This window comes from Podarcis filfolensis (genome assembly GCF_964270895.1).
Source record: "Podarcis filfolensis genome assembly, chromosome: 9".
Taxonomy (NCBI): Eukaryota; Metazoa; Chordata; class Lepidosauria; order Squamata; family Lacertidae; genus Podarcis; species Podarcis filfolensis.
In genome coordinates this window covers 38,306,872-38,333,864 of record NC_139610.1, presented here as the reverse complement: position 1 = coordinate 38,333,864, position 26,993 = coordinate 38,306,872, and the positions used below count along the sequence as shown (strand labels likewise).

The window sequence follows — 26,993 nt, the reverse complement described above, 5'->3', positions numbered from 1 at the left end:
CATGCAGATCTCCTGTATTTGCTCTCCTGTTCACTTATGAAGAGGAATAAGTAAGCCTTATCCCTAAAGCCTTATCCCTAATATGACACCTGGAAAAACAGTGGGGGTTACTTTGAAGATTGGAGCTAAAGTGCCTTTCTGTCTGCTTATGGGTTTTTTTGCTTTAGAGGCAACGTGTTCTCTTTCATGTTTTGTAGTAAACTAAATGGTTCTTGTTTGTGGCCATATCTGAATATAATGGTCTGCTACCAGAGGAGGTACATGGGAAACAGCTGTGCCTGTCACTTTAAATGTCATGAAACCTAAGCACAGGAAGAACTAGTTCTCTAGTCCATTTTTCTTGATCTGGACAAATGGTTCCTAAAACCTTATTTTCAGTGTTTTGTTTTTTAACAAACAAACAATGACTTGACAAGATGACAGAAGTTTTGTTGAGCTCAATTTTGATGTTAACACAGTTCCGCCTTTCTCTGATGAGCACCTATATTGGGGTGGGATGGGGGAGTAGTAGCCAGAGCATGAGATGCTGGCCAGCAAGGTGTCACTGGTGTTTGTGACTTTTTCCAGTGCTGATTTGGTACTTATCAAGAGTTGAGGTTGTGCAGTGCAATGCATGTTATAGTTATGTAGTTGAGAGTGAGTGGATGGATGGATGGATGGATGGAAGGAAGTAGTTTCATATTTTCCAGGGTGAAAGCCTGCTCTGGTATAGAATTCAGCCCCTCTCAAGTGAGAGAAGGGAAGGAGAGTATTTGATGGTACCGGGGATGTGGGACACGAGGCCAGTGCTACTTTAGAGTTTGGGAGAGTAACGTATATGCTTGGCAGCAATCCTTGACTGTGGGTTGTCATATGGTTTAGAGCAGGCATGTCCAAAGTCCATTTCAGGGGCCTAATCAGGTCTTCCGGTTGGTTTAATCCGGCCTCTGTGGCAGTTTATTTCCTGGGGTAAAATCCCCCCCAAAAAACGCAACAACAAAAAGGTCAACAACTTCAATCCTAAAAAAAAGTCAACAACTTTGGTTGGACCTTTGGTCGGCCCTCACAGCCCTTCACTTCATCAAATCTGGCTCTCTGGTTTAGAGAGTAGTGTAGATCCATGTGGTTGGTTGATGGAGATGTTTGAGGTCTTGAATGATTATACTAGTTGTGTGGAATGGAGCATGAATGAGATGGGTTGAGGTGGTTATATGAATGAGTGAATGAATGATGTGTGTTGTTTTGATGGTAGTTTCACATTATACTGCCTTGTAGTGCTCTTAGACTTTTATCAATATTGTTTTTAGGTATATTGATATTGTTTATGTATTCATGTTTTGATGGTACTTATGTGGTTTTGATGGTACTTACTGTGTTTAGATGTATATTTATGTATTTTAATCTAGTGTAAACCATTTCAAGATATTCAGATAGTAAGTGGTCTGTAAATGGAACCAATCCATAAATAAATAAAACAAAGTCAGGGTCGTGTAGTGGTTAAAGTGATGGCCTAAGACTTGAGAGACTCTCCACTCTGCCATGAAGCTCACTAGGTGACTTTGGGCCAGCCAGTGTCAATCAGTCTAACCCACCTCACAGGGCTGTTGTGAGGAAAAGCTAGGGAGAGGGAGAACCATGTGCATCACCTTGAGCTCCTTGGATAAGAAGTGGAGAAGAAATGCATTAACAAACACACTAACTAACTATGAAGTCATGTTTCCATGCAGTGTTGCTGTTTGGCATCTATTGAAATCAATGTAGCTGCAGGCTTGTGTGTATGGAATAGGCCTTGTGTTCATGGGAGTGAACTGGGAAAATCACAAACCTAGGCATGCAATAACATGTGCTTTTCTTTGGTATTGTGCCTATGATGATTAAAACTAGGTTCAAGCTCCTGTGTAAGTTTTTGGGTAAACTCTGTGCTTTTTTAAAGTGTGTTTTTTTAAAAAACCTGAAATGTAAAACCTCTGAGAACTTGGCAAGAAAGATTTCCCCACTGCAGATAAAAATAAGCTTGGTTTTTTTAAAAAAAGATTTTATTTATCAACATTTTAGAAAGCAAAGAACCTGTTAGACCATAAAATAGTTTGGGGGAGGGGGAGCATATGTAATTGCTTCATGTATATATTTGTGAGAATCTTATTTTATAAACTAGTGCAACCCTATGCATATTTACTCTGAAGTAAGTACCATATACAGTAGGGCTTACCCCAGGGAAGTGTCCATAGGATCACCGATTTCGGCTCTTTTACAATAATTCATATTAGGAATAAAAGCTTTGAGCAACAAAAGAGGGAGGAACACAAACTTGCAGGTGGTCTGGAAAGGTGTGCCAAGTTGGCCGGGTAGAAAGTCAAGAGAGCATATTGAATTATGTGAGCCTCTGAAGCTCCACTGCTGATTTTAATAATAAGGCTTTTAAATTAAGTCTTAACGTGCCAATTGATAAACTTTATGCTCTGGTTTCTCCTCAGATAGTACAAATATATTTATAACTATTTTTCCAGGAGTAAAATCCTGGTTCGTTGCTGACGTGTTTTGCTTTGTGAGCTTTAATTCTCTGGGTTTCTCCCTACCATTGCACCAAGGGAGGAGCAAAGTGGAAGCAAATACGTTGTGTACTAGCATGATGCTTTTTCACACTGTGGGTTAAGTGAGCCAAACTTATTGTTATGTGCGAACCTGACCTTTATCAGAGTTCATTTCTTGTTAACCCGAGAGTGTCTATAAGTGTCCTCTTGATTTTGAACAATGCCCATGATGGTTATCCACAGTTGTCATGAGGCTATTTATGAACCAGGGGAGTTGTGTTTGAGGACTGTTGATGTGGGATCTCTTCCACATCATTTATTTATTTTTGTCTATTCTCTGCGGAAGGTGGGGGTTGTGCTGCTTTCTGTTCAGAATACATATTTGGATCTATCCCTTATAAAAATTTGAATACTAAATGGCAACGGGAGGAGAATACAACTTTCAGAATCTGATGTAATTTTGTACAAATTGTACAAATGTTAAGCTGTTATGAGGAGTATATCAAGTTTATGGTATTTTATTGCTTATAATTGGATTTCTCCCTTTCCCCTGTCCTAGTTGCTTATGTTGTCCCTTATTAATTTGATTTGGTTGTTACAGCCTTTTGCCTAAGCATATTAGCCCTCTTCAGACATTCAGCCAAAGACATGCCATAAATGGAATAGAGGCAAGTGATGTATGCACCATCTCAGCCCACTTCATCTGTAGGAAGGTCAGGATGAAGCAGGCAGGGACATTGGGACTGAGGGCAGTGCACCTGTACACACCTGTACATGCTCTCAAACCTTCAGCTGATTGCCTGAATGGGACTGTTGTCAGGCCTGTATTCCACGTTTGTGCTTGCAGGTTTCTAGGAATAATTAATTGTGCATGTGTATTCTTAATACAGCGGTAGCTCTGGATGCGAACGGGATCCATTCCGGAGCCCCATTCACATCCTGAGTAGAATGCAACCCCCACGCGCGCAGGTCGCGATTCGCTGCTTCTGTTCATGCGCGTGACTTCATTTTGCATGTCTGTGCATGTGCTAGCGGCGAAACCCGGAAGTAACGCATTCCGTTACTTCCGGGTCGCCGCGGAGCGTAACCTGAAAACGCTCAACCTGAAGCATATTTAACCTGAGGTATGACTGTATTTTAGAGTGAAGTTGCGTGAATCAGTAACAGTTTTTGATAGAGTTAATTTTGAATTGTGGCGTGGCAGTTATGGTCTTGATTTTCCTTGTATTCTTAAAGGCAAATCGAGCGATGCCAGTACAGTCTACATATAATCTGAGATCTTGTGAAAAGGGATATGGTTTTATAATTACTGTTCTCTTCTTTTTCAGCTTCTCTGCGAAAATGGCAAATGGGAGGGTCCTTCATTTTCACCCTTCAATTCTTCATTTTGGAATGCAGTGAGTATTTTGCATACTTTTATTCTGTATCCCAGGAAATTCTTTCCCCAGAAGAGTCTTTAATTCCCTTCCATTTTGCATTGCATACAATGTTTCCACCCTCCTTTTCTGTGTCCGGTTCCTTGGCAGCTTAGAGTACATAGTTCTTACTCAAGCAGGATTGCAACACACAACTAATAACACCACCTCCCCTTCACCAGCGGGCCCCAGGGCTGGTTGTTACAATATAAGATTCTGAATTAAAAACAGTTAAAACAAGTTACAGCCACAGGAGTAGGATGGGTCTTGAAAATAACCATCTCAGGTGTCAAAGGGCTAGGTGTCTTCAGATTTGCTGAAAGATGAAGGTGGCAGACACGTCTTTGTGGGAGGGAATTTCATAACACCCTTTTCTGGGGGGCCCTTCCTTGTACTTCTGAGGAGGGCAGAACCACCAAAAGGGGCCCACCTTCTGATCTTAACTCCAGAGAAGGTCTGTAGAGAAGGAGGTAGTCTCTCAGATTTTGGGGGCTAAAGTCCTATAGGGCCTTACACACTAAACACCTTGAATTGAGTCTGGAAATGAACTGACAGCAAACATAGCAGTTTTAGAACAACCGTAAGAGTTCTAAAGGCAGCCTTAGTCAGCAATCTGGCTTTGAACCACTGCATTCAGAGTTCTCTTCAAGAGCAGCCCTATGTAAAGCACGTTGCAGTAATCCAATCTGGAAGTTACCAGAGCATGGAGTACCATAGCCAAGTTATCTCTGTCCAAAAGGGGCTGTAGCTGGTGAACCAGTTGGAATTAGAAATAGGCACTCCTAGCCATCAAGGCCTCCTGGGCCTCAAGTGAAAATGTTGGACCCAGGATTACCTGCAAGCTATAACCATGTTCTGCTGGTTCTCATGAAAAGGGAACTCTGGATGAGGAGGAGGTAGCTTTTGGCTTGGAGTTGTTCATGTCATGCCAAACCACATTGTGTCTGTATCCCAAAGTTATCTTTGGTTTAAATTCCAATGGGCCCAAGTTGTAGGGGTTTTTCTGAACACTTTATGTTTGCATGTGGAGTGGAAAACATGACTGCATTTTTTCCATTGCCAATAATACTTCCCTTTCTTCTTTCCCTTAGGTTGCTGGGACTGCCTAAAGCTAAAATGCTATGTGCTTACAATCCTAGTAAGGATAAAGATGTTATAGTGAATTCAATGTTTACAGCTACTAGGCATTTTCATGTGTCTCCTGTTCATAGCAGGGTGAGTGCTGATGTACTTTTGGAAACTATGCTAGGGCAGAGTGCCAGAGTTTCATGCTTTCCTTGGCCCTAAAGCGTTAGCTAACTGGTCTTTCTTTCCTAGTTTCCCAGCCATCAGCTTGTTCTTGGTCTTCCCATTTATTTCTATTAGGGCTGAGCTGAACATTTTCCCATACATTTTCGGTGCCCAAAAAAAAGGCTTTCTGTGTCCCTCAGAAGTATCTAATTTTCACTGTTGCTCGTTGCTTTTTCTGCCCCTGTTGCTTGTGGCTTCACCTGCATTTGGATTCCAATACACTTAAGACTCAATACATCCTTGTCAGTTGTCTTCTCTCCTCCAGCTCAATCATTCTCCGCCCTCCAAGTGACTCTTACTCCTTCAGAAGACTCTGCCCTTTCCCCCTTGTTACTCTCCTCTGCTATGAGAAGCTTCTTGTTTTTAATGAACTAGCTTTTATTTTATTTTCTAACAGTGGGTTGTTGTTTTTTACACATGTAGCTTGTTTAAACTATGATTTGTTGAAACCAGCCAAGGTCAAACTGTGGTTGTTTCAACAAACAATCATTTAAACTTATGAGAGTTCCCAGTTTGGATGTAATGATATGCTCCTTTAAAGTTTATGTTTCCAATTTCCTCCTTGTGCTCTGGAGCCAGAGGAGAGGGCTGAGGGGAAGCATGCAAACCCAAGCTCATTCATATCATAGCTGTCAACCTTCCCTTTTTGGGGGCGGGAAATTCCCTTATCCCAGCGCCGTTTCCCAATGCTTCCTGCTGCTATCCCAGATTGTTAAATATCCCGTAGACTGTCCCCAGGACAGGTGAGGCTGCTGATCCCTTATTTTCAAATCTGAAAGTTGACAGCTATGATTCATATCATGCTAAACCATGATTGGGTTGCATCCAGACTGTATCTCTGTAAGTAAAGTGACTTGCAATCCTGGTTTAAGTTAAATAGCGGTGGTTATATAAGTTTGGATGCATTGGCAAGCTACTATGGTTTGCCGCTAACCATGAAAGCTTCTCATTGTGGCATGAAGGAAAAGGGAGGAGGGGGCATATGAGCCTGAGGTTCCTGGTTGTTACGGATTATAATGCTAAGTCATGTTTTAGTGCTGCATTTGAAGCCAGCCTCTGTCTTAGCCTGCAGTCTCTTGATAGCTGCCCCTCCTTGTTTCTTATTGCTCTTCAGACTACATATAGGAAGGTGAAGTGGAGCATGGTGGCTATGGACCACTGTCACTATATTTAGTCTAGTGGGGCAAGGGGTGGGTGGTGACCCACTTTTTAAACTTTACAAGTCTGTAATAAAATTAATGCAATTAATTCTATTGAACACCAGATACTTTTATTTTATCTGTAGGTGATTCCAGCAATGGGAAAAAATTGTTTCAGAGTACTGTTTCTTCCATTAGAAGAAGGCAGTTTTGAAAGTACATTATTTATAAATACCTCATCTCATGGAATATTTTCATATCAGGTAATCTTTTGTTCATCAGCTTGAGATTTGGAAGGTAATTTGTTTTTCAAATGACGTAATAGTGGGCAAAACCAGGAAACATTGCCAGCAGTTCTTGGTCATGAATAAATAATACTTGCAGAGAACATTATGATTTCCAAGGGACTGAAGCTTTAAGGGGTCTGTTCCTCTGGTCCCAAATGGCTTAAAATTTTTCTACATTCGTGTTGGAGAAGAAACAAGTGGGCGACTTTCCCCTCTGGTAGTTGAAGACAACCATCCTGTAGGTACATTTTCAAGTAAGCCTTTCTAAGCTGGAAAAAAATAAGATTTGTATTCCATGTTAAGCATTACAAACAATTAAATACAGTAGTTCTAAAAGTATATGTAGCCCTGCTTGGCCACGATTTATTTGCTCCTACACAAAAAAGTGTAGAGACATCCAGAAAATCCTTGTTATACAGATTATACAAGGAATTATGCCTCAGTTTTGTAACTGAAGGTCTTCCTATGCTGTACCTCAGTAGGTTGGAGAACTAAGGGAATGCTGCCGTTGTCTATGCGGTGACATCTGGATCTTATAGCACATATCGCTTGCTGGAGCCAGGATGACTGCAGTGTACTACACAAAGCCTTCCTGCTCCTTCCAAACCTTGGATGTGGCATGATGAGTTAAAGACTCCTCAGTTGAAGCAGAGGCAGGGTGTGGCTGTGCCTTTGCTCATGGTCCCTGTGCACTAAGGGCTGCATTGTATTTGAATGGCAGTTGTTGAGCAGCACAAGCAGGAAACTGCTATTGCACATGTGTCATTCTTGCACGTTTCCCATATATATTTTATTGACCATGCAAGAGGACATAATGTGACTAGATGGACCTTTGGCTTGAACCAGCAGGGCTCTTGGCATTCACTATGATCTCAAACTTTGCATGCAAAATTTGGTGTTGTACACCAGTTTCCATCGTGCATGTGTATATAAGACAATTTGGGATCTTCGTTCATTATCTACTTACTAAATTTGTATCCCATCCTATGCCCGCAGGTCTCGGGGCGGTTGCAACATAAAATCACAATATAAAAACATGAAATGCATAATAAAAATAAAACCAACCCAATAAATACACACACCCTTCAGTTGCATTCACTTCAAAGGGACTAGCAGAAGAGAATTTACTCAGTGAACTGGATTGTGTCACAGGTTTGCACGCACTCTACCTCTTGGATCAATAACACTTCATTGATAAACTGAAGGGATCTGTAAGGAGTTCTAAAAGAGTTTACTGTGGAATTTGTGAATGAAAATTTTAAAATAACAGAGAAACAAAAGGTCAGTAACATTTAACTGGGCTTTAAAAAGAAGAAATAAATAATATTTACTTGTGTAAATTATAATAATAATATAATATAATATAATATAATATATGCTTTTAAAACTTGGGCCTTCATCATAAAAGTTTCTAAATAATTACATATCTAATACAAAAGTTTCCTTCACCTTTTTCTTATGTAAAACTATGTGCTAAATGAAGTGCTTCAGATGTTTGAAGTATTAGAAAACTGCAGCTGATACTCGGTTGCTCTTGTGACACCTGCTGTAGTTATTAATTTGAATTGTTCAGGCAGCAATACCCAAGACCCCCTTCTGTTTATAGCCCCCTCGTCTGTTTATAGCACCCATCTCATGAATAAGTGCTAGAAATACTTTCCCACAGCCTCACCCAACACTTCTGAATAAACATGCACTGAAAGTCATGGAAATAGTGCTGCAAGAGGTTCCTTCACATCTGTCTGCTGTTCCCCTGTGATCTTGCACCCACCTGCCCACCCACACTGCATCTGCTATGCCCATTTTCCTTTTTTGCATATACTAAGGCAAATGAATGAGTTCTAGGCTTCAGAGATTGTACAGTTGTAAAAAAAAAAATTGCCATGTTAATTTTTGTGAAATGGTAATCTCTCTTGCATTGTGTCTGAGGTGGCAAAGCCTCTGGTTCTTCTTGACTAAGCAACTGTGGCTACCCTGGAATGTTCATTTACTCTAGTAAATTTCCTGCCACTGGTGCCTTCGCTCCTCTTGATTCTCTTCAGTTGCCTTAGGAACCAAACAGTCCAGCTTCTGTGAGGGAAGGGGAAATTGTCCATTTGGTTTGGATTATTGCCGCAGAGAGAGATATATATACTTTTTTTTTGTTGCTTTCTCCAAGTCCTATATAGTTCATAAGAGCTCAGGAGAGGGATTTTTGTGTAACACTTGTCAGAAAAGTGGACTTATGGAACCACAATTATTAATTTAAAAGTCTGTTCTGTCTTTGATCTCCTTGCTTCAGTTTCATAACTTGCACTGCGGAATCACTTCAGCAAGAATTACTAGGAGATTATCTTCTTCCCTCTTCCTTAGAAATCTCATATAGAAAGCCACTGCCCAAGTAAAATACTATATAACCATCTAAATAGCAGAAACAAATGTTAGTACACTTGTCTTTCAGTTTTCCCTCAGCAGCCTATTTGGATACTTCTGTCACATTATTCATTGTGAAAGTCCTATTCACATTTTAATGCATCTTTTGCTATTTGATGCATAAAATGCCTAGATTTGTTCTTACTCTTTTTATGTTTATCAGACCTGGCCCAGGTAGATGAAAAGTGGTACTTTTAGGAATGGCATATAAAATTGTCTAAAATGGTTCAAAATGGTAGCTGTGGTCTGGGCATTATTTTTTTTTAGTTCATGCTCAAACAGAAATCGCCTTCACTCTGAATTGACATTGTGATGTCACCACATGCCATATCTTACTGACCACATGGCATTAATATAATCGCATTGACTGTCATCCCCAATTGCCTGGAATCACCTAGTGAAGCAGAACCTTTCCCCCAATTTTTAAAATATTGCTGAAGAAGCAATAAACAGGGGGGAAATGTTGTAAACCATTGTGCGGGGAGGCCTCGCACTCTGAAAATGTTTTTATATATGAACATTTGGTGCAGCTGTGTTACTGAATAATTTCAATATATTCTGCTATTTTAGCATGTAACATGCTAAAGCATGTTATTTTTGTTTGAAAATAGTGAATGTAATGTACTGTTTTATACCAGGTCTTTGGAACAGGAACTTCAAGGACCATTTCAGAAGACTCTAGAAAGCAGCTAGCAAATACTTATTTACTGCTTCCACATATCAACAGTATCCAGATCTCACAGACACTGGTATAGTAACTTAAAAAAAAAAAGTTATATTTTAGGGACCATGTAAGGTTGCTTTGTTTTTCAAAAAGAACTGTACCTCAGCTTTCTGTTTAATGTTAATGGAAATGATACCATGGGGTTTTAAGGGCTATTGTTGTTGATTCTTGGGAGAATATTTTAGGGGAGAGGGAAATTGTAGCATTGTTGACAGTATCCTGCTCTGCAACAGTACAAAGGGAGGAATAATAATCATTCTTGTGAGTTGCACAATTGACAACTGACCACTGAAACCCCAAGTACTATGCACACATGTCCTTGTTTCATTTCCTGCATTGCCCTTTGCTGCTCTCCAGTACAGTGGTACCTCTAGTTGTGGACACGAACCGTTCTGGGGTGCCATTCACACTCCGAAAAGTCCGCAACTAGAGCTGCGCTTCTGCACATGCACGCAGGGCGAAATCCGGAAATATACACTTCTGGGTTTGCCGTGTTTGCAACCCGAGAATCTGCAAAATGGAGCAAACACAACAAGAGGTATGACTGTACACTAGAAGTAGCTGCTCTTTGGAATAATAATATTTCTTACTTCTCATTGCTGTTACAGATAGGTAGCCGTGTTGGTCTGCCATAGTCAAAACAAAAACAACAACAACAAAAATTTTTTCCCTTCCAGTAGCACCTTAAAGACCAACTAAGTTAGTTTTGGTATGAGCTTGGTGTATCTGAAGAAGTGTGCATGCACACGAAAGCTCATACCAAGCTTGGTGTATCTGAAGAAGTGTGCATGCACACGAAAGCTCATACCAAGAACTAACTTAGTTGGTCTTTAAGGTGCTACTGGAAGGAATTTTTTTTTTGTTTTTTCTCATTGCTGATTATATATAGATTTGTAGGCAAATGGAAGTATAATAACAAAACAAAAATCGCATACCAGGCAAAATGTATGGAAGTAACCTTCATTCTTCGTGCCCTATAACACACACTCAACCCCCCCCCCCCAAATCTGGCCCACCAGCCCCAAAATGTTGGTAAACCCTGATGTGGACCAAACAGACAGGCTGTGCAGATCAGAAGAGGCCAGGATTTGAATAAGCTCCTTTGTGTATTCCAAATCTATGGCCACACACACAGTGTCTTGTGATAAACCCTTGAGAATAGAATATTTAATTTCACCACTATATGGCATCTTGGTTTTTCCCCCGGATCAATCTCTACCTGCTCCCCCCTCCACCGCCCAAGAAAAAAGATACAGGCAGAGAGAAAGCAACACATTCTCTCCACTTCCTCTTCAAGGCTCAGATCAGCAGCTTGGGTGGCAGTCTGAGCTTTAAAAAGCACCTAGAGGTGAAAGAGGAAGTGGGGAAAGGACATCAGATAAACCAGTTTCCTCCCCTAGTTCTATGTACTTTTCAAGGGGAATAGGTAACCGCCCTCAACTACCTCATGACTAGTGAGGGGGGGGGTGTACTCGAGGTCTTGCAGGCACCAGGACAAATCCTGCGCAGTGCCATTGTGTCCAGAGTTGTCCCACTGGAGACTCCAGGTTCCAGTACTATTTCCATCATTTCTGGGAAGGACCTGGCATTCAAAATTAGTGTGTGTTTTTTAAGAGTGTTGCTCAGGGTCTCTTTCCTAACTTTACCACAGCAAATAAATTTTAAAATGTAAACAAATTGTCCAGTAGCACCTTAGAGACCAGCTAAGTTTGTTCTGGGTATAAGCTTTTGTGTGCATGCATACTTCTTCAGATACCATGCACACGAAAGCTTATACCCAAAACAAACTTAGTTGGTCTCTAAGGTGTTCCTGGGCATTTTTAAATTTTATTTATTTATTTCGACTGTGTCAGACCAACACAGCTACCTACCTGAATCTTTTGCCATAGCCAGTTTCTTGCATTCTGTGACCCAGCTCCTCATTTGTACATTTTTTAAAAAATAAAAATAAAAATCTGGTGTTAAAATGTTGTTAGAATCTTCGAAGTCAAATAATCTTGAAATCTACAGCTAAAGATTAGGCTGGTTTTTCTCAAATGGTTGCTAGGCCAATGCCAGCTGGAATGTCACCGTGCTGAGTTTATACTTGAAAACTTGACTGGAAGCATTAAATGCATTTTATAAAGGGAGAAGCTACGTGAGCACAAACATGCCTACCGTTAGTGAAATATGTTACAATGCTTGTGGGTCTTCCTTGTTGGGAAACATCTATGTAATTGTTCTGCTGCTTGTCCAGCAGCAGCAGCAATGATTATCATAACCTGCTGGTTTGAGCCACTTTTTATGCGTCTGCTTTGCACAGAACAAAGTTTTGTTTGCAAGTATTTAAAACACACACAGGAACGGATGGATTTGTATTTATCTCTTAAAGTTACTTTAAATGCTTTATAAAATTATTGCAAACTCGATCACTGGCTCTGCATGCTGTGGCAGAAGCAAGGGGAACAGGTTTGCTAGATTAAATGTGGCAACAGAAGTGTACTGGCTTTAGATTTAATAATACTAAGGCAGTTTATTCTGTAACATAACAGCTACATAGAAGATACTCTGTTCGTTAAGAGTTGGTACTGAAGATGTTCTGCAATTCTTATTGCATGGATAAGTGGCTGTTCATTGTGAATGTTTATGTGAAGGTTTCTGATGGTTCTCATGTATCTATAACTGACAAAACCATTTATTGTTCCCACCTTTTGACCTTGAATTCCTGCAAAATGTGGTGGGTTTAGGAGAAGAAATTGAGATTCACATTTGAAAAAAAGAACCAGCAAATAATTAAACAGTTAAATAATGGTATGATTAGATGTGCTATAGCTCCCCCTCATGGGTATTTGAAAGGATTCTCAACCAGAAAATAAATTGGTATAATGGAAAGCTGACTTCGGCAATGGTACTGTTCATTAGTGAATTTAATTTCAAAATACCTGATTTATATAGAGTATACAAGCTCTAAGTATCCTTGAGGACCAAATTTAGGACCATAAGTTGCCATATTTGTTTGAAAATAGATCCGTTTTTTGGCGTATGGTTGAATTTGCTAAAATATTTTAGGTATCTAGCAATGCAGTCAACCACGTAAAACACAGAAGGCAACTATAAAAAGTTGTCAGAATTATATAAATGTCAGGGCTGGTTTTTTTTAATGCTGATAATAAAAATGTAGAGTTCGTTATTGCATTTATTATAACACTTTTATCTAAGGAGCTCAAGATGGCGTACATTGCTTTCCCCCTCCCATCCTCACAATAACCCTAGCAGACGGACAGACACTGGTTCAAAATTACCCAGTGAGCATCACAGCCAAGTGGGGATCTGAAACCTGGTCCTAGTCTAATGTTCTAAGCAGTTCATCACACTTCTACACACCATATTGGTTTGACCTTCTTTCAGACTGTGGTTTTTTTGTTTGTTTTTCCAGGCAGAAACTAGGAATGTCAGTCACTTAAAAGTTCGTCTTGAATGCCGATTACTTAACAAATTGTATCAGCATTTTAAGGTACAGTGTATACTTTTCTTCCTAAATCAGAGACTACACCAGCCACACACAGCTAAGCTAGTTGAGCTGGACTCAGCTGTGGTCTTGAAGTAGCCTTTACTTACTGTTTTCGGGGCATCAACGTATATGAACAACAGTGAATCCTTAAGGCTAATTCAGGATATTTTAGCTTCTGTGACAACTTTAGGTCTATTCCATGGAATGGCTAACCCAGGGTATGGATGCTTTGGTTGAGATTCCTGCAGAGCAAGGGGTTGGACTAGATGACTCTCGGGGGTCTCTTTCAACTCTGCCTTCTGTGATTCTATGTGACACTGTACTGGGAAATAGGTGCTTAAGTTATATTGTATGCCGAGATTTCTCTGTCGTTGGACCATTACCTCCTCAAAGCACTGATCCCTTTCATCCTGTGTATGCTGGCATAATGAGCAAGTTATGTTGATACATTCTATGTAGTGCATTGAATTCTTTGGGAATTTCCCCCATTGATCTTGCCAACTGTGATCTGGCTGGCATCATTCACTTTTTGAATTTCAGCCTGTCTTTGGCCGTTAAGAATGTCTTATGCCAAATCTGATGCTGATGGTGCAAAAAGGCATAACATCATTCTGAGGAATATGTCTTAGCAGTGCCATTTTTATGGCTGCATGCCATCAAGTAGATCCAATCTAGATGGTGAATGGCTCAGTGAATCCATGCAGTTTCAACCTGAATATTGTTGTCTTTATAAGGAAGACAACAATATTTAGGTTGGAACTGCATGGATTCATTGAGCCATTCACCATCTAGATTGGATATTGCTTATTCCCAAATCTTTTCTCTACGGGAAATTACCAACTACCGTATTGACCTAAGCTCTATCTGCTCACAGTAACTTTAATTCAGTGTATCTGTTTTCTTCCAGCATGACTGCTTCCTCTTTACATTCTGCCTCTTTATCTCTATCATACATAACTTAGAAAACCACCCTGCCTATTTTAGAACATAAAGTCTGTGATTTCCTGTTTGCTTACATCGGATATATACATACAATCTATCATATATTTAAAGAGGTCCAGTATAAGACAGACTGTCATCAGTGTGGCCTGAAGATTAGCTCAAAGTTTCTTGTCACCAGTTCCCACATTTTACCATTCATAGGAGCCAATTCCTAGGGGCCAAGTGGTTTTCGCCCCCCGTAAAATAATTGAGGGGGCTGCCCCCCTCAAGTTGATGGGCACTACCATTCAAATGGTGTGCATGCACCACATCATGTGATCAATTGTGTAGGGTGGGATTTACCTGCCCCCCAATATTTTATTCAAGTTGGCATCCCTGTTACCATTCCATGTCAAGAAGTGCCTAACAGTTAAAGGACACACTCTTACTGGAATATATTTTTGTGGATTAAGAAGTGGAGGTCTGCCTTGGTCACTGTCCATATATGACTGTAGATTTTAATTATCTTTTGAAGGTGCTAAACTAACTTTTAGAAGAAAGATATAATGGTCATGTTAGAGAACTGTGTGTACATGTCTATTTACACTTATGTACCCACCCATCATTTTTGTTTCCTTAACTCTGTATAGCTAGAGGATTTCCAGTGCAGAATGTGCAGAGGAACAGTATTTATCCTAAAGAGGCAGAATGTATATCATGATGTCCCATTGCTGTGCATTTGTAGCAGAACGTTATTTCCTAAATTAGTATAACTTTCTCTTCAGATTCCCAGCAAAACATCTCCTCTTTTGGCATGCTAGACACCAGGATTTTTTTTAAGGGACCATAGCAGGTTAAGTCTTGCAGTTCTGAGTGAAACATTCTGATTGTTCTCATGTGAATAATTTTTTTGATTTCCCTTTCTGTTTTGCATTAGAGTTGCTGCTTTGCATCTGATGGCCTAATGCTGCTAGAGATAAGCTTAATGGTCAAAATGGAAAATATGCAACATGAATTTGTGGACCTTAGACAGTACTTACTGGAAAACCTTTTTGTAGTTTATGTAGCAATGGACAAAACACAGACCTCTGGTAAGTCCAAGATGTGTCTGCATGTATGTTTCATTGATATAGTATAATAATAATAATAATAATAATAATAATAATAATAATAATAATTTATTATTTATACCCCGCCCATCTGGCTGGGCCTCCCCAGCCACTCTGGGCGGCTTCCATAAAAACCAAAAATACAGTAAAATATCACACGCTAAAAACTTCCCTGAACAGGGCTGCCTTAAGATGTCTTCTGAATGTCAGGTAGTTGTTTATCGCTTTGACATCTGCTGGAAGGGCGTTCCACAGGGCGGGCGGCACTACCGAGAAGGCCCTCTGCCTGGTTCCCTGTAGCTTTGCTTCTCGCAATGAGGAAACCGCCAGAAGGCCCTCGGCGCTGGACCTCAGCGTCCGGGCAGAATGATGGGGGTGGAGACGCTCCTTCAGGTATACTGGACCGAGGCCGTTTAGGGCTTTAAAGGTCAGCACCAACACTTTGAATTGTGCTCGGAAACGTATGTTCTTGCAGCAATGGACAAAAATATGGTTTGACCTTTTGACTGTTATTCTTTTTTTGAACAGATGATTCCCCAGTAGTCTTGTATGTGTTGCATTCAGGGAGCAACCTTCTTTATGTGCAGGTAACTTTTAAAAAAATATATAATTTAGTACAGGGATTCTTAACTTGTGGTCCAGGGAACCCTAGGGAGTCCATGGATGGCTTCTGGGGTTCCTTGAACCAGGTGCAATTTATCCCACCCAATGTTGTAAATGAAACTGCATGTAAAATTGTGTATGTATATGTTTGTGTGCATTTTTCTGGGAAATGAGTCTATAGCTTTTATCACATTCACAAAAGGGATCCATGTCTGATTGTTAAGAGTATCATAATTAGCTTAAGAACTATCCTTGGGTGAATGTAGATGATTTGAGATTTGATCTGACAAATTGCAGTTTAAATTGTCGTGAAGATGAACTTCACAGCAGCCTAGGCAGTTATAGCATTATACTAATGTAATGTGATTTCTTTGCAGGATGTAAAACACTTGTCACAGGAAGGAAAATTTTCTGTGCAGTTTGAGCCAATATTGCTGCCATCACTGACCACAAATTTCACAAGAATTGCTTCTGTTGTTTGTAAAGGTACAGTGTATTCAATAAAACATAGTCTGATGTCTACCTTCCCCATTATATCATATGACAAAGTATATTAAAGAGGATATGGCATTGAAACAGATACACTTCCTGAAGATTATATATTAAGTGTCCATTTTCACGACCCTTCTAGCACATCTGTTGCCCACCCCCCGCCACCCAGAAAAGAGAGATATAAAGTTCAGGACATTTTGAAGCCATGGAATAAACATTTTTTTGTGCAATAGTGTGTGGGGAGATGAAATAATTGCATTCTTGTCAGAAATAATTGCATTCTTGTCAACTTAAGCTTACACGCTTACCTGCTGGTAACTCACACAAAAGTTGATGGCACTTAGTGCTGTGCTATAAATCTATTATGTGCAACGTACTTACAACACAATGTTATGTACTACGTTTATGAAATTTACAAATGCCTTGGTTTTATTCATAAACAAGGACAAATGCTTTAGGAGTGTGCACAGATCTCAAGATTTGGCTTGTATTTGAGCATTAAAAAATAATTCCATTTTATTTCTGAGTCACTCTGTGCAACTTTGCATTTCAATCTGTAATTCTTCTGCTCCAGCACTTGGTATAGAACTGCAGTCTGCTGTTCCTAAAAATGCACTGGTGTTCATCAGTTGGGGAAAGAAGCTTTTAAAATTGTAGTAAACAAATGGAAGTCTGCTATGGGCTCACATTATTGTGATGCAGAAGCAGAAGAAGGAATTCAGTAGTATAGCCTGATTGCACATAATAGGGCTGATGTGAGTAAGCCCCATTGAAGTCAGTGGAACATGCTTCTGGAGTTAACCTGCAAAAGCTCAGGCAAGAAATCTCTCATAACCAGAGAGATTTAGTCATCCTGAACCCACATTTGTTTGATTTGTATTACATTCCATTCCAATCAGTAATATATCCTGAGATATTGGCATAACTGTGCAGGAAAAATGGAACCCTTTGAACACCCAATAAAACGTCAAAATGTAGATAAGGCTGAATCAAGAGCACTGCATTTAGCCTCCTTAGAATAACAACATTCTCAGACTATATATTAAAAAGTGTGTGCTACAATAAGATGTCTGTTTTCCTTGGCACAGGTACGTTGTGTGGCCCTGGAAGCAATCACATTGCTAATGAGAGGACGAATCTGTTAGACAGTACAGCTTTGCCAAAAGCATGCCATTCCCATCCTGTAATGGAAGGGTGAGTTTTTTTTGTTTAATGCTGCCATTTTAAATTATTAAACATATACCAAAGCAAAGAAGTTGAGAACACTTTTTGAAGTTCATGCTCTATATAGTAATTTGTGTGAAAACAGATGGGTGTTCTAGCTCTGGCCTAGTTCATGTGGCAGAGCGCAAATGACTCGCAGGGCTTCTTTAAATGTCATGGAGCTCTACAAATCCCACTTCCGCATTATATATCCGGGGCATATAGATATTTTCATGTACTGCTGTCTGTCTCGAGAGACAATGGAAGAGTACACCTTTGGGGGTAAAGTCAAACTGTTGGAGAGGTGGTTGTAGAGACTAATAAGGGGAAGCCCTGTTTTATAGCAGCTGGGGCAGATGAAGGTGTCTGGTTTCACTGTTAGTATACACCATGGCATTTCTTCTCTCTGCACTTCTCCCAGCGGTCACTGCTGTGGATACATGACCTCTCTTTCTGTCTCCAGACACTGCAGTTGTCTGCAAGTGATTTCCACATGGCAGAGTTAATGCTGCAAGCTTTCGTGTCACATTTGCAGACATCTTTGTAACACAGAATGTCACACAGCAGTACATTAATCTCGCAGAGTCTTCTTTATAAATTGAATAAATCTTTTACTTGAGAAAATGAAGTTGTTCATAAACACTATAGTCAAAGAGCATACACAGAGTGCAGCTATCTAACTCTTCACAGAGGCATTGTCTTAGTTACTGATTAACTGGAGTCCTGGAGCCACTCTGTCTACCTTAAACAATACAGATACACACACTGGCTGATACACACAGGTGCTGACTGACTGACGCCCATAGAGAGGCTGGCTACTTTTATAGGGCACTCAAGATGAGGCACGAGTCACAGTGACTTTGCAGTTTGCTGTTAACAGTTACAGCTAGCAGGCTTGAATGATGGTATAGGTCTTGTAGGCCTTGCCTTTCTTCTCCTGCTCTCAATAACCTTTGTCTCATGACACAGAGTTGGTTGGCCAGCAGGCCTGGTGCCTGAAACCAGCCCATCTTTGGGGATCCTGCCATCTTCCATTCTGTGTACATGACCAAGCCAGCATATGTATGAGGTACACTTCCAATGTAGTGGATCTAGGGAAAGAAACACAAGAACCTCAGGTGTGTACCACATGCTATGTTCTCAAATGTTATGAAGTGTGCATAGTCACACTTCGTAAGTACAACATCACATGATGCAGGACACATGGAAGACATAGTTCAAATCAAATAGCATGGATAGAAGTTTCTTCCTTGCCTTCAAATAGGCTTTCAGTGAAGTCAGTTCACATATTCACCTGTGATGCAAATGATGTATGCAGATGTGAAGCAGACCTATCTAATTTGTGATCTTACCCTTATATTTACTTTGATTTCGTCCATTTGAATAATTCCTAATGCAACTTCCAGGACATGCTACTCTCACCAGGTGGTTTATAAGTCTGAAAAATGTATGTATATGCACACACAACAATACAGAAATATTATAATCAAATAAGACAATATTACTTGATAAACAGCAATAATAAAAAGGTACGCTTTAAAGATCCTGGTTAGACCATAAGGCAGGGTGTGATTTTTTGCAAGTAAATAACATTTAGCAGTGAACTGTTTTCTGTCTACAGGTATGTTGGAATCGATCCATTTGCAACGGTATTTTATATAGAACCACATCGCAGTATTTCTGCATCTTGGTTAATATGGTTTACCAACAATTTTGATTTTAGCATTGTGCTAAATGACGTATATGTTTCAAGAGAAACAAAGGATATTTTAAAGGTGAGTTTTTCTTGTAAGCCTCACTTGGTACTTTTCCTTAAACAATTAGCAATGTATATCAGCATCCCATTCATTAAAATCTCCCATTTATATACTGGGCGTGTGTACTCAGCCCTAAAAAAAAGAAGAACCAAGAAAAGTTTAAATTGTGTTGCTCGTTGATAAATTGTGAACAGTTATATTAAACTGCTTATTTTGTATTTATTTTAGTCTGCTAGTTGTGGAATTTGGGAAGAGCTTATTCAGGACATAAAAGTCCCAAGCTGACCAGATGAAGAGAATAGCTTATCTTCCCATTTCTGTATTCTGAAATGTTGCCAGGCATTGCCTGCACATTTTTTGAATCTTTCCTCATGGGAGGCTTGAGGCTGTCAGGGTGCCGATTTTTTCACCCATTACCAAACTCCATACATGCACAGCATGACTGTTAAGGAATGCAAGCAGCCCTGCTTATACATGAATAATTAGATAAATTTGTTTAGCTAGGACCCAATCTGCCACTCCCCTGTGTATTATTAGAAGCAGAAGATAACAAACGGAGCAAGATTTGCATGTAGATGTACTTTATATGCACTTGGTTTGATCTGATGTTTTTTGCCATTAGGTTCTGAACTTCACAGATCCTTTGACTCTACCTCCAGGATGTTGGAATGTGTTTTCCTTGAAACTCCACATCAAAGAATCAGTAACAAGTTTATTTTCCAATATTTTTGTGGCCACAAATATTGGAGTGATATTCGAGATACCGCTGCAAATTTATTCTGCTTTGTCCCAGGTAGTGTATTGAATTGCATTTGTTTACAGTAGTATATTCTGACTTGCATATTTTACAGTTCATAGAGTAGTAATTAATTTTTGAAGTGATTCTACCTTTTCAGAGTATTAGACTTTTGGGAGGTTTATCCAAATTTCAAGTTAGGAAAATGTCGTTAGGAAAATGGTTGAATGAAGTCTTAATTTACGTAGAGTCACTGGAGCATCAAATATTCCTTCTGAATTCATTTTGTATTGTATTGAATAGGGTGCAGAACTCAAACCAGGATACTATGGAACACTTTGCATATTATTTTAAGTGGTGGAAATTGAAAGTGCACATGATTCTGAAAGCTAGTGGAGATGGTTTAAGGTGCAAGCACTTTTCATCACTTCCATCTAATGTGCAAAGTGGCTTGATTCCCCCCCCCCCCTTAATTGTTTGTATTTTTAAAAAACATTGGGTGTGGGGAAATATTGAAAACCAGAGAGTTGTTCTTTACATGCTGACTTAAATACAATCATAGAATTGAAGAATTAGAAGGGACCCAAGGGTCATCTAGTCCGACCCCCTGCAATATTTGTTAATTTATTTAGTGCTTTAATCAATGTTTTTCAGAAGGGAGATCTTCATTTTGAAGCCATAGCACATCGTGATGTGTACTGTTCCTTGCGAATGTCAGACACAGGTAAAAGCAGAAAAGAAGGATGTTTCAATCTATGATACTAATGGATAAATAAGATGTGTTGTTTTTTAAAGTAAACATTATTTCTTTCTGAATGCCTAACTTCTTGGTAGATTTTAGCGGCCTTCTGGCCATTCTATGTTGAACATCTTAAAGTGAAGTCAATCTGCTTTAGATAGTCTGCTTTTGTTCTGGGGAAAGAGGCAATGCAGATTTGTGAGCATGGCAGGGGTGCTGGTTTTGCAAGAGCCTAAAAGGGAAGGTGGGACAGAAAATTGTGCAAGAGGGAGAGAATAAAATTTAGGCATATTTTTTTAAAAAATATAGACGTTTGTGGTCTTGTGCATAAATATGGGGGTGTTTAAGAGCTGTTATGCATTGGTCATACTACGTATTTCTAAATGTTCTCTATGACTTATTGAAATCAAATTTTGGAACAAAAGCAATTAACAAATATTATGTATCAATGAAACGGAATGTTATTATTTTAGCAAATCTGCTTTGGGAAAGGAGCCTATCTCTGGACAGTTCTACATGGAGTGTGGATTCTGACCTTGCATATCAGCTCCATGAAAAATGGCAAAAAATTAAGCACAATGAAATTTGCAGGTGTGTATACAGAATGTTCTTAATTTCAGCATTAGAGTGGTAAAATCTTGGTATGCTTACGGTCAACGTGTTAAAATCCATGATATAAGGGCTAATACTAAATAGTCACATCATGCATTACAGAGGGTGCAGACATAAGCAGTCCTGATTCCTTAAGCATGGTTAAGGGAACAGGCTCTGGACCATAATATTACATGCATCATCTGCTTCCTTCCAGTACCCCCTGTCCTCCTAAATCCCCAAACTACTTCCTGCTAGCTTTAACTACAGTTCAGGCTTTTACATGCACTAGAAACAGCTGCAAGGTTGAGAGACTCCTTATAGTGCCTAGCAATGTGTTCCCTCCTATGGGGGCCTTTTCTCTTTCCAGACTACCCCCCTTTTCAGCTCTTAAAAATGCTTTGCCTCCACCACTGAAGTCAGGGGTTACAACCTTTCAATTACTTCCTTTCGCTGCTTCTCGTTTTCTGAAATTTTCATTCACTGGTGACAGCAGCAGAAGATGGTTCTCATTCAGTTGCTTCCAGTCACAGTACTCCATTCCATACAATGTCCCAAGTGGGGAAAGGAAATGATTTGGATGGAAGGTGCCACATCAAAGAGGTCTGCTACTGCTGCCTCCTATAATAACCAGTACTGGAAGCCAGTGTGGTGTAGTAGTTAAGAGCGGTGGACTCGTAATCTGGTGAACCGGGTTCGATTCCCTGCTCCTCCACATGCAGCTGCTGGGTGACCTTGGGATAGTCACACTTCTCTGAAGTCTCTCAGCCTCACTCACCTCACAGAGTGTTCGTTGTGGGGGAGGAAGGGAAAGGAGATTGTTAGCCGCTTTGAGACTTCTTAAGGGGAGTGAAAGGCGGGATATCGAGTCCAAACTTCTCCTCCTCCTCCTCCTTCTTCAAAGTCTAAAAGAGGGACACAAGACTGGTGTCAGTGGCCAGCCCACCTGAGCTGCTGAAGCTTTGGCATTTACCATCAGCATTGGTTTTGACCAGATGTTTATAAACCAGGTAGTTCCTGAGGAATAATAGACCCTGGTTAGCATTCACCATGGTTAAAACTGGGGCAAGCATATGCTTGAACCATAGTTAAAACCAACAAGGGTTTTGCATTGAAGAAGGGAACAAATGTGTGTGATTCTAATGCTTTCACTGCAGTGAAGGAATCTGAAGCATTATGCTTGCATCAGTCCTTAGAAGTGTGCAGAATTCATTGTCAAATTTTCAGTAAGTGGCCGTAAAACATTTACAGTTCTCTCACTCTTTTTAAAAAAACATTTGGCACCGTGTTGTAGAATCTCTAGTAGGAGATTTAAAAGTAAAAGGATGAAACTGAAGATGTTAAAATATTGCAAACACAAGGCCGTAATTAGAGGGCTCTTGGAGATTTCTGTCTCTGAAAGAGATGATCTGTCATAACATGGCAAGCCAAAAGTTTCTTGTTCTTTTTGATACTTTTTATTACATTTTCCAAACGTAAAATAATACAAACTACACAGCCTCACACCAAGAAATAAGCATAACGACCATTTCACAGCACTGCAAAACAGTTATAAGCAACTGAATGAAGAGATTAAACTAAACAAAGGATATCTGTCCAACATTTATCACTAACGTTGACATAGCTGGTAAATTGAAATGGGGTGTCTTGAAACCTCTCTTATTTATGTTCTTATTAACTCAACAGGAGAAATATTGGGGAACTTGTTCAAGCTTCTCATCAGAAGGATCATAAAGAAGAATCCTTTGCATTACCTTTACCCCACTTGGTTACAGAGCTTGGTCTCACATTGAACTTCAGTGCAGCTGCACCAATGAATAGCATGGTGAGGCCATTTTTAGATTTATTAAACTTTTTGTCGTAATTCCTCACTTGTCTTAGTTCCATTTTTGGTTTTGAAAACAGAAAATTGTAAGTACTTATACTCATTGTCTTATACAGTCGTACCTTGGTTGACGAACACCTTGCAACTCAAACGTTTTGGCTCCCGAACGCCGCAAACCCGGAAGTGAGTGTTCTGGTTTGCGAATGTTCTTTGGAACCTGAACGTCCAACGTGGCTTATGCAGCTTCCAATTGGCTACAGGAGCTTCCTGCAGCCAATCAGAAGCCATGCCTTGGCAGGGGTGAAGGAAGGCGGCGTGACACCCAGGGCAGGCATCGCTACGTACAACGCATGCGCCGTACATAGCGGCGCCACACATTCACTGTACAGCAGTTTGCTGCCGGCGCCACTCCAGCACCGTACGGACGGTGCCGGGATCCTCTGCTTGCGGCTGTTGCGGTGACGGAGGGATCCTGGCACCGTCCGTACAGCGCTGGAGCGTAGCTACATACAGCACATGCATGCAATGCCACACATGTGCTGTACTTAGTGGTTTGCCATCGGTGCTGGGATTCCTCTCCTCACGGCTGCAGCCGTGAATGGAGGCTCCTCCACATGTGGCTGCGCGATGGCTACTTACGCCAGCACGCCCCCCTGCAGGGTGACTTTTTGTCACCCCCACAGACATGGACCCGGGGCACACCGCTCCCCTGTTGCGATGCCACTATGCCTTGGTTTCCGAACGTTTTGGAAGTTGAACAGACATCTGGAACAGATTCTGTTCAACTTCCGAGGTACGACTGTACTTAATGTCATTATCAGGCCTGTTGGGGTCTTATGTATTAACTGAAAAAGCAGGCTGAAACCAGCAGTCACCAGGTTCTTTTAAACTTTATGGGTCTATTAAAACCTGATAGCTGTGGATATATGAAATTTCACACAGACTTTGTTCAGATGTTCAGATAAAGTGTGATGTCCTGTGATGGGAACAAGCCTGTGCAAGCCTCATGCTTTCCCCTCTCAGGCACGGTAGTAGCAACAGCAGAAGAGGGGGGAAGTAGCTGTGATCTTCTCTCTGGGAACCTGTGTGTTTGCTCATTCTTGTTAAGCCATGCTTTGGCTTAGCATCACATTCAAACTACGCCATAGCCTATATTGTCATTTTACTCATAACTTTTTAAAGAATTTTTTAAAATCTTAAATCTACCTCATTCTTTTTCAAGGCCCTCTCTTATTTTGAAAACTAAAATAAACGGACCGACATAATTGTTTCTAGCTCTGATTTCGCAGTTTTTATTAACATGAATAAGATGTGTCAGTATTTCTGTACATTTGTAAATATTTCAGAAAACACTCCAGATTTTTAAAAAATGTTTTGTACCAAAAATAGCAGAATTTGGGAGTAGGGAAGAGGCTTGAATTCTAAAACATGAAGTATTAATATTGTTGTTTCCCCCCAATTATTTAGGTAAAATATTTTACGCTAAGAAACCCTTCATCTTTCCCAGTTATGTTGCAACTCCTGCCTCTTTCTTTTTATCCTGATCCTCGTGCTCCATTGACTCTACTCAGCAAATGGTAATGAGAAATAGTTTCTTGCGGTAATTTGAGAAATAGTATAATCTGAAAATATTTCCTTTCCCTCCATGTATTTGGGTGGGTGGGGAATGAGCTTGCATCTACCAGTCATGTTCTGTACATGCAAAGGGTCTTCATGGTATTGGCACAAAGTTTCTAATGCCATGGAAGATCCCACTTGTATTTAGGCTTATTCCACAAGAAAGTGGTACCTTGGTTCTCGAACAAAACCCGCTCCAGAAGCCTGTTTGGCTTCCAAAACGTTCGAAAATGGAGGTGCAGCTTCCCTTTGGTTGCAAGAGCTTCTTGCACTCAGCAGAAGCTGTGTCACATGTTCAGGTTCTGAAAAACGTTCGAAAATGGAAGCATTTACTTCTGGGTTTTCGGCATGCGAGAACCGAAATGTATGGCAATGGAGGAGTTTGGGAACCAAGGTTCCACTGTACCAGCCACTAACATGTGGCGATCAAGGGTTAGAACCATAGACTTGCAGCGTTGGAAGGGACTGTCTCATCCAGCCCCCTGCACTGCAAGAATCTTTTGCCCAACATGGGGCTGACCCTGAGATTAAGACTCTCATTCTCTACCAACTGAGATATCCCAAATTAATAGAAGTCCCATGAGAAGTTGTCTTACTTTTTCCTCCATTCATAATGAAAATGGCTTTTTATGGTTCTTTACTTTCTATAATTTTTTTAAGAGTTTATACATGTATACTCTTTTCTTGGTTTATATAGGTTTGGTGCAAATGTACAGTCTATTAACTTCACAACCACTGAATTTAGATTGACAGAAGATTATGCTCACAGGGTAAGCAGTGTCTCATGTTACTCTCATATATGTTTTTCACTCTCAGAAATGAAACTTAAGGTGCTCTTTGCATTAAATTGGAAAGAAACAGCCGCCACGCAGCTGAGAGTTTGTGGTTTATGCAGAAACATATTTGAGCATGAAAGAAGTTGGCCATTTTTTTAATAACCTGCATTTAATTTTTGGATTGCTTAGGTCAGGAATTCCCAAACTGGTGGAACGCTCTGTCACAAGAGACTAGGGCCCTGCAGGATTTGACATCTTTCCGCAGGACCTGCAAGACAGAGCTGCTCCACCAGGCCTTTGGCCAGGGCACAGCCTGACTCCCTCCTTTGGCTATCCTCACAGAACTCTAGCCCAATTGGTTGCCATTAATCTGATTTGAATTAATTTTATAATGAAATGATTTTAGAATGTTGTATCATTTTATTGTTGTTAGCCGCTCTGAGCCTGGCTTCGGCTGGGGAGGGCGAGATATAAATAAAATTTTATTATTTATTATTATTATTATAACTGTGGTCCATGGACCAACAGTGGTCTGTGAGCTTCATACAGGTAGTCTGCAGCATCTATGCATTGAATAGCCATATTGATTGTCACTGTGTTTTTATTGCTTCTATTGTTTCTTATATTGTATATTACAGTTTGAACACTAGGGAATTCAAGTTGCAATACAAAACATACAAGACATAAGAGATGCAATGAAATACAATTAAAAAACATGCAGCATATAACTCAGTGGATTCCATTTGCTGTAACAGGCAGAAAAAAGTATTAAGTAGTCCACCAAGGCTATCAGATTTTCAAGTTACTGGAGGGTCAGGGTTGGGAACCATTGATTTAGCTATTAAATGGAAAACAATTTTTGAAACATTTGGAGTTATAACATTTATTTAATATATTGCTGATTTAGAAAAAAATCTTCAAAACACTTGCACTTTGCACTCCTCAATGGAAACACCAGATAATAAGAGTGCTTGTAATTCCAGAAAGGGTTCAGGAACTCTGTTAAATGCAGCTTTATTATTCCTACCCGCAGCACTGAAAACCTCAGTAGACACGGGCAGGTGGCACCTGTATTTTCTGTATCCCCACCCCTCACACACATTGCTGTAAACATTTTCTCCCCTTTGTTAATGGCAGTGTCCTGGTATGCTCATCCTTCCCCTTTCCCCAGTATTAAGATGAGGTATGACTGGGGCAGATGGGGCAAATAAAATACCGTATTTTTCGCTCTGTAGGACGCACCGGACCATAAGACGCACGTAGTTTTAGAGGGGGAGAACAAGGAAAAAAAAATCTCTCCATCTCTGCGCAGCGCCCCTTCAGCTAAGCGGCAGGAGAAGCGGAGCCCCTTCCATTT

General features: G+C 40.2%; 1 protein-coding gene across 16 annotated transcripts in view; it reads left to right on the top strand.

Moving 5' to 3' along the window:
- Positions 1 to 26,993, top strand: part of TMEM131L (transmembrane 131 like) — a 71,044-nt gene that overhangs the window by 28,374 nt on the left and 15,677 nt on the right. For 8 of the 16 annotated variants that reach the window (XM_083631000.1, XM_083630999.1, XM_083630998.1 and 5 more), the window contains exons 4-19: positions 3,839 to 3,907; positions 5,017 to 5,140; positions 6,501 to 6,617; positions 9,692 to 9,802; positions 13,193 to 13,270; positions 15,126 to 15,279; positions 15,826 to 15,884; positions 16,278 to 16,386; positions 17,481 to 17,586; positions 19,217 to 19,370; positions 19,975 to 20,145; positions 20,743 to 20,812; positions 21,301 to 21,418; positions 23,105 to 23,243; positions 24,711 to 24,820; positions 25,558 to 25,630. In XM_083631000.1, coding sequence (XP_083487126.1) covers positions 3,839 to 3,907; positions 5,017 to 5,140; positions 6,501 to 6,617; positions 9,692 to 9,802; positions 13,193 to 13,270; positions 15,126 to 15,279; positions 15,826 to 15,884; positions 16,278 to 16,386; positions 17,481 to 17,586; positions 19,217 to 19,370; positions 19,975 to 20,145; positions 20,743 to 20,812; positions 21,301 to 21,418; positions 23,105 to 23,243; positions 24,711 to 24,820; positions 25,558 to 25,630 — 1,762 coding nt within the window. The remainder of the gene's footprint in view (positions 1 to 3,838; positions 3,908 to 5,016; positions 5,141 to 6,500; positions 6,618 to 9,691; positions 9,803 to 13,192; positions 13,271 to 15,125; positions 15,280 to 15,825; positions 15,885 to 16,277; positions 16,387 to 17,480; positions 17,587 to 19,216; positions 19,371 to 19,974; positions 20,146 to 20,742; positions 20,813 to 21,300; positions 21,419 to 23,104; positions 23,244 to 24,710; positions 24,821 to 25,557; positions 25,631 to 26,993) is intronic. The other 8 variants (XM_083631001.1, XM_083630990.1, XM_083630988.1 and 5 more) reach the window with 1 other exon arrangement.